A 12,281-nucleotide genomic window follows, 5' to 3' on the forward strand; every position below is an offset into this window, starting at 1 on the left:
AAGCACTGGTCTGAGGAACCAGGATGGGGAGACCATCACATGGGCTGGAGAGAATTGTGTGAATGAGTGTTGAAAGGCCAAGCAGGAAGGGGCTGACCCCCAGATGGAAGTGGGCTGAAGCCAGGCTGGTAGCAGAAGCTGATGAGACAAGTCAGGGCTGTGTTACAGGGCCAGATGGGCCAGCATAATGTGGTGACGCCAATGTCTGATGCCAATTACCGGGAAGAAGAAAGAGTTTCAGATTAAGAATTGAAATAGTCTAGCTTAGAGACTTGTCTCTAGCTCCAGCACCCTGCCCTCCACTCAACCCAAAGTCGGACAGGTAAATTGGGAAGGCATGCACAAGATGGCTAGAAATAGGAACCAGTTTCAAGGTCACAGAAGGTATAGCTGAGGAGAAATCCTTTCTCCCCCCTTTCTGAAATGTGCAGAGACATATTTTCTACATTTGAATAAGAGAGAAAAATAACACCTAATTGAGCCTAAAATATTTGGTAAGAATAGGAACATTCATAAAACCTAATGATATGTGTTCCTCCATTTCTCATTTACCAATGGAACTACTGAGCAGGTCACACATTGCTAATTTCTATAGAGAAATTAATTAATCCAAAGATTTGATATTATAAAGACTCATTTTAGTAGCTCTTTATTTTAATGAAGATATAAATCATATTAGCATTTTATTTCCCAAAGATCCTGAACTTTTAATGTCTCCTTAAATGTCAGTGTAGGCCATGAAAATCTGATTTATACTCCATAACATAAACAGAAAAGGCAGTGAATGGTTTTGAAGCAAATTAACTTTGACTTATTTAGCTTGTATTTGACATCAAAATAATACCTTATTCACTTACTCAAAACATTCATTTCCATACCATTTGCATAATAACCCATTGACAGTATATTGAAGATTTCTATATATTTTAAGGATTACATTATTTATTAAACAGTTTATGTATTTGTTTAAGGAAACTACCAGCTTTGCTTAGGTAAGTAAGCCACTTTTAAAAACCCCCGGAGACTGATTTTTATAGTCATCTAATGTAACAATTTCATTGAAGTTCCTTCTGGATTTTTACCAGATAAATTGTAACTTAAAATAGAAATAGAGGGGGCGGGGAGACATTTATGTGTATTTACTAAAACTCCTAAATGGCTGATTTTCCTCTTCTATCTTTGTCATTAGGATCCCTGTTTCCATCCTAAGCAGCTTAAACCATTTATCTGCACTGTCTTGGGTCAGAGGTTGGGCAGATTACTTGGATGCTGTAGTCAGTAAATGGTGTTTTTATAAAATGAAGCAACTGAAGCGTAATTATCAGTTGGATACCTAAAAAATGTTCACATTTTGTGTTTTGTTTTTGAAAAATTGAAGTTAGATAAGAGTCTTATCCAAGCTCTTTGTTATCTCCAAATATAGTCTTTGGGTTCTTTGGCTTTTCTAAAGGCTCTCACTGTTCTGCTTTCAAAAGCTCCTTAGGAGTGAGTGTTTTTGGCATGTTCTGGCCCTGGATTTCTCACCGACAAGGACTTGAGGGGCAAGACACATCATTCACAATCAGATTGTGGAAGAGCGCTCTTCCTTTGAAAAATGTTGTGCTATTAGCTAAAAATTGAGCCACAGCTGGAAAGTGGAGCTGGGTACATGGAGGATGTTTTTAAATTGGTATGAAGAGGAGGGGAAGGGAAAAAAAGAAGTGGTATAAATGCCTCTAGCAGAGATTTTGACAAATGTCTGGGCCCAGGTGAAAGGCTCTTTCTGCAGGATTTTTTTTTTGAACTTATGTTTCCTTTTGTTTGAAAATATCTTAGAGTTGTTGTTGGGTCTATTTTATATGATATTGTTTTACAATAAAGTAGCAATTAGGTAAGCTGGAGCAAAGATCTGGGCCAGGGCATTAAAGACACAGTGGATATTAAAATTTAACATACAAAACTAAAGAGAAAATAAAAAAGTCAGTGGTTTCCAGGAGTTGGGGAAAGGGAAGATGGAGCACAGAGGACTGTTAGGCAGTGAAAATACTCTGTCTGATACTACAGTGGTGGATATGTGCTATTATACATTTTCCCAAAGCTATATAATGTACAATATCCAGAGTGAACCCTAATGTAAAGTATGGACTCTTGCTGGTTATGATGTGTCAATGTAGATTCATCAATGGTAACAAATGTGCCATTCTGGTAGAGAGAGGGGTATATGGGAAATCTCTGTATTATCCACTTAATTTTTCTATGGACCTAAAACTGCTCTAAAAAATAAAGTCTATGGAAGTATCTGCATCTATATCTCTATATCTATCCCAATAGCTTGGGCATTTGCTTATGCTTGGCTGCTATGGAAAGGAAAGTTACAGAATTCTCCTCTAAGAGTATTATGAGATGAATATCTGTTAGAGAATTTTGAGATGATCTTGTAACTGTGCACCTATGGGAATACAGGGCAATCCAACCCGGAGAAACATCAATTGTATGAAAGTTACACAAATGATTAAAAGGGCAAAATCTGAACGATTTAGGCACCCTCTATGTTTCAAAACCAGTATAAAAGAAATGAAGAAAAAACAGCTGAATTTAAAAGCTCAATGCAGTTTTAGTTCTTTGATCTAGGAAAAAAACAGCATTCCTTCTGGAATGAGAATGGCTCTTATACTTGAGGAAAACCCCTTTAAAGACAATGAGCTGTTTTGAAAGGCATAGTCTAAATGAGAGTGTTTTAGCCAAACAAAAGTTAAATAGTTCTACAAAACCAAGTGGAGGAAATGTTATTTTCTGACAGTTGGGAAAACAAGGGATTTGAGAGAAGGATTGAATAAGATAGCAGCCAGCAAGGTCCTAAAGGGAAGAATAAGTAGAGACTAACCCCCCTTAGAAGAGATGACCATGAACCTCTAGGGGAGTGCATATGAATCAGTCTCTTCTGAGGCATAATCTAAGCCCTCACCAGACCCCCAACCTTCAGGGGACCCCATCACTCAGAATTGTTGGAAGAAAGGTGGCAGGAGAATGAATGAAGAAGAGTAGTCCTGAGAAGTAAACCTATGGGCTGTGGATTCAGAGTTTAACAGAAGCAGGGATTAGTAATAATCCACAGGATTCCTCTTAAATCTAGGGAAAAACACAGACTTTGCCTTGCTTTTCCAACTGCTAATCATAATATGTGTGTGTTAATATCTTCATTAATTTCATTAATTAACCATATATTATAGACTGCTGCTACTATATGAAGATGCAAAGATGAAGAGGAAGTACTTCCTATTTTTAAGATAAACATGATTATGATTATTGTGGAGAAGACAGACCAATAAACCAACATTGCAGTCATTTTGATATGTCATAGTGTAGATATTGAGAGGGCATTTGAAAAGAAGAGAAGAAATGTTTAGCTCTAGAGATTAAGGAGGGTTAAAGGTAGAGAATGAATGAATTAATAAATCCTACACTAGTGCATTTCTTTTATTAAAATACTAGAGGCCCGTTGCAGGAAGATTCCTGCAAGAATAGGGCTTCGCTCCCGTCTCTGCTGCTCCTACCCCGCCCGTCTCTGCCGCTTCTCTCCCTCCCGTCTCTCCTGCTTCTCTCCGGCCATCTCCACTACCTCAGCTCAATTGCTTCGCTTCCTTCTTCGGTGTCTTCAGTCTTTTAGTGCATTTCTTTTATTAAAATACTAGAGGCCCATTACAGGAAGATTCCTGCAAGAATAGGGCTTCGCTCCCGTCTCTGCTGCTCCTACCCCGCCCGTCTCTGCCGCTTCTCTCCCTCCCGTCTCTCCTGCTTCTCTCCGGCCATCTCCACTACCTCAGCTCAATTGCTTCGCTTCCTTCTTCGGTGTCTTCAGTCTTCACTCCCAGCCGGTATATGCAATTCTCTGCCGTTCCTACCCTGCCCGTCTCTGCTGCTCCTACCCCGCCCGTCTCTCCTGCTTCTCTCCCGCCATCTCCACTACCTCGGCTCCATTGCTTGGCTTCCTTCTTTGGTGTCTTCAGTCTTCGCTCCCAGCCGGTATATGCAAATTAGCCGCCATCTTTGTTGGCGGTTAATTTGCATATCGCTCTTATTAGCCAATGGTGGATGTAGCTAAGGTACGGTCAATTTGCATCTTTGTCTATTATTAGATAGGATATTTTTATTGATTTCAGAGAGGAAGGGAGAGGGAGAGAGATAGAAACATCAATGATGAGAGAGAATCATTGATGGTCTGCCTCCTACACACCCCCTACTGGGGATTGAGTCTTCAACCCAAGCATGTGTCCTGACTGGTAATCTAACTGCAACCTCCTGGTTCATAGGTAGATACTCAACCACTGAGCCACACTGACCAGGCCACTAGTGCATTTCTTTATATGAGTATCTTCTGGTATACAATGGAACTATTAGTTCAATTTTACCTGATTGATAGGACCTTTTAAAAACATGTTTTGGTAGCAATCCTGTTTATTCTTAAGCATTTACAAGTCTTTTAAAATAACAGTGAGTTCTAGAATAACAGTATTTTAAAATAGAGACTTCAAATTCCCTTTTTTCCATTCTGGGCATTCACTGTTTCTAGAATTTAAGCCAAACCCAAAATAAGCCTTTTAGTCCATGCTATTAGGGTTTAACTTGTCAAAGAAAAAAAAAATAAATGGAAACTTAATGTGATTTGAATTTATTAGTACACAGGGTAAAGAATTCCAATTTTAAAGACTATGAGACAGGAAAGAGACTTGATATATGAGCCCAGAATTCAGTCTCACCAACTTCTAGAGGCAAATGGACAGAGATGACATTTTTAGGCTAGGATGACATACCTGACCTCAGTTAACTGATTATTTTGGTTGTCTTAATACAAACTAAAATAAAATTAATTTGCTTTCATTATTCTAATTTATTGAAAAGGCAGTTATGAAGTTTTATCTGTTCTAGATACAGTTAAAGAATATAAACAAGAACATCTTTGTGTTCAAACGTAAAGCTATCAATAGCTACCAGCTGTAAAGCATTTCTTTAAGTTTTTCAAAATCAGCATAATTAAATTGAAATATATTTCATTATTAAACTAAGTTGTAAAAAAATTATTTCAGACAACTTTGAGATTTATTTTTATTTGTAGAATCAAGCCAATACACAGTAAAATTAAGAAATAAATTCACCACGTATTTCAATATAATGCCACAAGACATTTTTTTAGTAAAGGACCAAATATTAGGTACAATACAAAACATTTCAACATCCATCAAAACCAGAATCATACAATTTCCTCAAGAATACACATTGAAATTCATCTATCTATAATAATAAAGGTGTAATATGCAAATCGACTGAACGGCCGAACAGTGGAACAACCGTCCGGACGACCTTCTGGACGAAGCCGGGGCTGTGAGGGCCAAGGCAGCTGGGGCTGCGAAGGCCTGCTCTTGCATGAATTTTGTACATTGGGCCTCTAGTGTAGCATAATAAGCTAGGGGATATAGAACATTTGAATAATAGTTTCAAAAATAAAATACTAAATATACAACATTAATTCTTTAATACATTTGTTATAATGAGCTAATACATCATAGAATATGTCATAAATCCCATGATATAAGTATAACTACCTTCATGTGTGGAAATGCTAATTATTTCATATTAATGATAATTAATAATTATTCTGATATTACTATCAGATTTATTCTCAAAGTTTCTTTTCTGTATTTCCTAATTTGACCCTGGGACACAAAAATATTTAACTCGCTCCATGACACTTTGTTTTTATTTGGAATATAATCAATGTAAAAAGATGTGATGTGAGTTTATATTATATAAAATAAAAAAGTAAATAATGGCATTTAATATTGAGCCATAATATATATATTTTTGATATGACATACTATAGATAAAATATATTTTTATTCATGATAAATTACTATATCTAAAAATTGATTTAGAACAATATTTTTCAAATGCTTTGGTATGCAATGAAATCACACAACTTGTGTGACGCAGCCATTTCAGTTGCCTTGAGAACATAACTCTTCTTATGAGTAGGTCTTAAATTTTTGCTCAAATTTGAATAAAGAATTATTCTCTAATATTTATTGTTCTGTGTTACTCATGATTCTCGGTGTTGCTAACGACACTGAGTGTGCTAAAAGGGCCACAGGGAAGGAGAGAGAGGAAGTGGGGAATGGCTGCTTCTGCACCCCCTGGGCTAGCATCCCAGCTGCCCTGCCTGGGCTTACTTTAAGTACAGCTGTTGCCTCCAGAATGAAAATCCATTAGGGCTCAGTTTATGTGGACTGAAAAGAGACTAATCTTTGATATCCGGGGTGAGGCTAGGCTCAATGTCTCCCTAGATAGCTCCAATTATGCTTTCGTGGTAGAGAAAACTCTGAAGCTATGATAATTTAAAGCTCTGAATGTCCAATTACATTACAAAAATGTATGTTTTAGAATCTAAAGTTTATAACATTCTAATATAATTGGATTGCTTTACTTGTGCTATAACAGATTAAAGTTGTGTTTTTTAATCAACAATGGTTTGTCCATTCTAAGAACTGTAATATGTTTAGGAGGGTATTGCATGTTATTAGGACGACTTGATTTTTCTTTTTCTCTTTAAAAACCACACCCTTCCCTCAATCATGGTTGCAGACTGCTTTGAAGAAATTCTGTATGTATGGCAAGTATATAATTAGCCATCGAATTTCACTAATTTTCTTCACAGTTATGTTCCAAATGATATTTTAGTATAAAAGCTGAGTAGTTTTATACCTTGAAAATACATGTCCAAAAATTAATCCATTAAGTACATTATGTACTTTAAAATGTTATTTTTTCATCATCAACTAATATTTATCAAATGCCCAGTGGACAATATCACCAGTTTCTCCCTGCAGGTGATTATCTATCAATCATTTCCCCATATCCACATAGATACATTAATATGGTGTACTTGCAGGATCTCCCAACAGATAACTCTGCAAAATAAAAGAAGGTGGTACAACACATTTATTCTTAACTACAAGCCTAAACCTCGGAGAATAAGACCATATACTTGCTTAGTGCAGAACTAGCACTGGATCTCTGGGGTCTCCCCAGCCTTTGTTCTGTATCTCATCTCATGCATTTAAAAGGAGAAAACATGGCTGGGTAGGTTGATATGCACCTGATTTGATAGATGTTCCTAGAAGTAAAATTGAAACTGAATTGTCTTACATTTGGCAGTCTATACAAGAAGCATGAAGTTATTCTTTTGCAACTAGATTTAGAAAAAGAAGTGGATTCATCTTTTATCCAACCCAAAGGATTTCATTTTTGAACTATCAAAGAGAAGTTGTCGAAAAGCTGACAATGTTACAGAGGGCAGGGTTACTGAGATGCTGCCATGCCTCAACTAATAAAGAATTGATTAATTTAATTGATACCTCATATTGGAGGGTACCCTTTAAGAAACATATTTTTTATTTTTGAAAAGCAGACTTCTAAGACATAAGGGCTTAATATCCATAGAACATTTGCAAACTTTTTTTTTAAAGGCATATCAATCCAGGGAGTAAAAGGCCTGAGAATTTGGAGAGGCAAGAAAATGAAGAGGAGTGAAGTTGCTGGGTTCAGGTTCTCACAGTGCAATCCAGTCCTCAGTTTCTTATCTAGAGTTATTTAAATAATAATAATAATAATAATGATGATGATGATAATACCACCAACAATACTATTAAAATAACTATTACTTCCTTTAAGAGATGCAAAATATTTATGATGTATCCTCAAATTATTGCATGGTCTCTAAGAAGGAAAAGGAGCCAGACAAACTAGCCAGAATAAACCCACTGAGTTCCATTAATAAAAAAAAAAAGCAGTAACAGCAGCCAAATAGTGTTGTGATTTATCTCTGTTTGGAAATGAAAGAAACTGATGCTCTTGGCTGGCTTTGATTTACCTGCATTCAAAGGAAAGCAAGTCTGTCTTTAAAGTTGGAAACGAGTTAGGCAGAAGTCAGGCTCCGCGACGCTGGCAGTGCTTTCCAATGAATCAGCGAAGCTATATTTAAGTTTTAGGATTTTATATCCCAGACATGAAACCAACAAATTCTGGTTAATGAAAAGTAAACAGAAAAAGGCTGAGAGATTCTCAAGGCCCCAAGACTATAATAAAACAACTACTAGCATTTGTATAGCACTTGGCAGTTTATTTATGAAGATCTCTCACACACTTATTTCATTTAGTCCTCACAATGACTCTGTGAGGAGAGTGTTATCAACTCCACTGTACAGCCAAGGACATAGAGGCTTTATGTATTTTTAAAGAATTTGCCTAAAGTCATGCATTTAACAATGAAGAAAATCAGAGGAGGTACAGAGCAGTGTTTTTTTTTCCCTATCTCCCTCTGCATCCTGGTAGAAACCCTGCCTTTCTTCTACCCACACTGTTAAAAGGGTGGGAGATGGGAAGGAAAGACCAAGTTATTTTTAATTAAATGGTAGGGGACATTATATATCTCGAGTCACTCTTTAGTGGACTTTCTTATCTATGAATCTGGACTCCCCAACTGTAAAGCAATGATCGTGTTAATATCCAGCAAACCGTTTTGTAAAAGGGTATTGTCCAATAGCAGTGTTATAGTTTGACACTGGTCAAAACGTGTTTACACTGTTCTAGAGAAAGTCTGCATAGTACCTTGGGCAATCCACTTTTACTTTTCTAATAAAACTGAGTATTCCTGATACAAATGTGAATTTAGAACGACCTTGCAGGAGAAGAAAAGTATTATCAGTGAGTTGACACATTTTTCTAACCTTCTGCATCTTAGTCCATTGGCATTTCACAACCAACAAAGCATGAGGAACCAAAAGGAGGGAACTGCCAGTTCTAAACTTCCTGTTTTGGAATTTTAGGTGATTTATAGCTTCTAATAAAACTTTCTTCTTTCCACTCTGAACCAGACACGCCCCTGCTCATGCTTCTCCAAGGCACCATCCCATCTCTAGGCCACTGGTTGAGGCTGCATTTTCTGATGTATAAATTGATTTTATTGAATGGAAACAATTTCTTTGATGTCTTTTCTAATTTGTTTCCAACTCTAACGCTGATGGAGGGTGAGCTCACTTTGTTCAGAAATAAGGCCCCTACATTATATGACTTCTAAACCAATCAAACCTTAGTTATATCAGAAGTAAAAAGAGAAGAAACCAACAATAAAATATAACGTCAGGATGGTCAAGATTTTTCCTTTAGAAACATGTTATATTTCCTTTAGGAACTTGTTATATTTCTGGGAATTAGGCCTGAACATTTTAGTGTAGCATGTTTTTATTATCATTCTGTATAAACCAATTCATAGCATTTGGTCATAGCAATATGAAAATGCAACCGGAAACACAGTCTTATACCCAACAAATTGACATATGCTTATCTGATGTAGTTCATTTGTTCTCAAGATTGTGAGCTGGATTCAGCCAATGGGCAAGAAAGTCTGTCCCAAGAGTCAGTTGCATGAATGAGGGGCTCAGGTTGAAACAGGAATAAATTTGATGAACTTGGAAGATTTAGGTGAGTCCTTCCAAGCACCCATACTGTTTGTCGGGCTCCGGTTGATAGTGTAAGAAGTCTGTCTTCTGCTCATACTGTCAGAATCTTCTTTGTTGAATGCTTGCTTCATGTTGTGGCAGCACAGGAAGCTTTGGACACAGTCTTGCAGGAGATGGCCACTAAAAAACATGTATATCCAGGGGTTGCAGCAACTATTCAAGGAAGCCAGCAATGCAGTGATGGTGATGGCTGGGTTTTCCGAATCTAGGCAAAGCATAAGCGGAGATTATTCAAATAGTCAAATGCAAGTAACTGAGCACTGGATAAATTTATTTTTCTATTGACTAATGAAGGTAGGAAAGATTTATGGGTTAATATAGAAAGTGAAGACTTTTATTTATCAAGCAGGGAAATAGGTGGTATATGGAAATTGCTTGGCTATAAAATATTTTTGTAAGGAAAATGCCTTGAAATGAATTCAGATATTTAAAAACACAGCTAAAATGTTTAAGTAGAATAAGTAAGTGGGATTTTTAAGAGGTTAAGAATATTAAGTAACTTATTTTTCAGAAGTTTGTATCCTTTGTTCTAGTACTAGCATGTGCTAAAGGACACAGCACTTACAGAACTGCTTCAATTGCAATGAAATTTCAAGAGTCTATAACCATATACATCAAATTGTATTCATCCCAATAACTCAGGCAGAAGTATGACTGACATCCTGCACCACGTTTAGTAGTTTTAAATTTTTAAATATTAAAAAATATTCTTGTAATAACAAAACTATACAGAAGGGGACAGTTGAAATAGGTCCCTGAAGGATGCAATATTTAGTTTGTTGTGTGGTTTTTTGTGGGTTTTTTTTTTGGTTAATCAGAAAATTCTTTTAATTTAAAAAGAAAATCATCTTTGATTGTGGTTTAAAAATTAAATTATATTAAGAACAGTTGAATTAGGAAATTCCAACAGGCTTTTGAAACATTTTATGTTAGTTTGCCCTATTAAACTGCATATGTATTATAATCTTTCACTTTCACATTAGAACAATAGATAATATGCCTTTTCTGAAGATAACAATAATTATCAAGCACTGACTTTCCCTTGATTATAAAACACAAGCCTGGGTCTTCTCACTCATGCTATGCCAGAATAAATTACATGTTATTTAATCATACTTTGTGCTAAGATGCTATACTTTTAAAGGTGGTCATTATCCATGGCTAAGAATATTCAAAAAAGAATGGAAATCATACTTCCACATAAGTGAAGAATATTTTAGTAATCATGTCTAAATTCCGATAAGTAATTATTAGGCTGATTTTTTATTTGATTGGCAATAATTAGGCTGCTAAGACCAAGCAAGACAGGAAATGATAAACCAAAAATATAGCATTTATGTTGTATTTTTCATCAGTAATATTATAGTCATGCATGAATTTTCATTTCTTTGAATTAAGTTCACGCTCAAATATCTTATTTGCACATATAAATTCCAAAGTATTTCACATATACTCCCTAGTGAATCCCAAATAACAAGAAGACAGTTCTTCCCAGATACCCATTTCTCAACTACAGTTGTTGGTAACATTCCTGTAATAGAGTTCTTTTGAAAGTTTTTTTCTTACTAAAAGGAAATATATTTTTCAAGATACAGTATTAAATCATTTCTTTTGGGGTACATTCTAGTGAAGTTAGTTTTTCTAGTTTGTGAAGGAATTAAAATCAAACAAGCTAGTAGGTGTAGGGAACATTCTTCGTAAACTATTGCAAAGGTTGCATGAAGAGGTGTATAGCTGTATGGTCAGGTTACTGCTGAAAGACTAATTAATTAGTTTAACAAATTTAGAGTTTATTAATAATTCTACTTTGAAATCCTCCCCCAAAGATTGTTAAAGTAGTTGTTAGAAAAGGATTATAAGAATTGGAATACTAGCTAAATGCCAAATTAGAATTATTGACTTCCTAAGACTCCTTTATTCAGAAAAAAATATGTACATTTTACTCTTGCCACAAAATTTTTTTATTAATTGTGATACTTTTCACAAGCTAACAAAAAGCAGTTGTGACAGTAAAAATATTTCCTTAAATCCAATAGATTTGAAAGCAAGGTACTTAACATAGAGGTTAGTGATTGGCAAAAAGTCATTCATAATGCATTGCCCATAGACACAAAAAACTGTGCAAATGGGGGCAAATGGAGGACATCTGTAATAGTGTCCACAATTTTAAAAAAACAATAAAAGTCTAGCATGATTGCTGGATTCAAAATCAACACATAGCAACAATATATCTATAATCAGCAGCAACCAGTTAGAATGTAATTAAAAAATAAACTTACCATAGCATTAACAAATATAAAACTCCTAGGAAGAAATCTAACACATGAAGGCCTTTATGGAGGGGAATTATTAAAGTTTATTGAGAAAAAGGAAGTCATCCTGTCTTGGAGTTGTGTAGCTCACTTTAGGGCATGGTTTCTGGATTTGTGGTCCTGGGATCACTGCAAGCTACAAATGCAGATTCCTGGACCCCATTCCAGAGCTACTGAATCAAAACGTCTGAGGTGGGGACCCCAGAAATATGCCCTGTTGAGAATTTCAGCCAAGGTGTAATTCTCATGCACACAGAAATTTAAGAAAAACTGTCCTAGGGCAGTGGTCGGCAAACTCATTAGTCAATAGAGCCAAATATCAACAGTACAACAATTGAAATTTCTTTTGAGAGCCAAATTTTTTAAACTTAAACTATATAGGTAGGTACATTGTTATTAACTTAATTAGGGTACTCCT

At 35.8% G+C, this 12,281-nt stretch overlaps 1 protein-coding gene across 1 annotated transcript in view; it reads right to left on the minus strand.

Annotated features, from left to right (window-relative positions):
- Positions 1–8,131: 8,131 nt before the first annotated feature.
- Positions 8,132–12,281, minus strand: part of AVPR1A (arginine vasopressin receptor 1A) — a 5,535-nt gene continuing 1,385 nt past the window's right edge. The window contains exon 3 of the mRNA XM_005871683.2: positions 8,132–9,756. Within this exon, the coding sequence (XP_005871745.1) occupies positions 9,470–9,756 (287 nt within the window). The 3' untranslated portion in view covers positions 8,132–9,469. The remainder of the gene's footprint in view (positions 9,757–12,281) is intronic.

This window comes from Myotis brandtii, unplaced genomic scaffold (assembly GCF_000412655.1).
Source record: "Myotis brandtii unplaced genomic scaffold, ASM41265v1 scaffold352, whole genome shotgun sequence".
Classification (NCBI taxonomy): domain Eukaryota; kingdom Metazoa; phylum Chordata; class Mammalia; order Chiroptera; family Vespertilionidae; genus Myotis; species Myotis brandtii.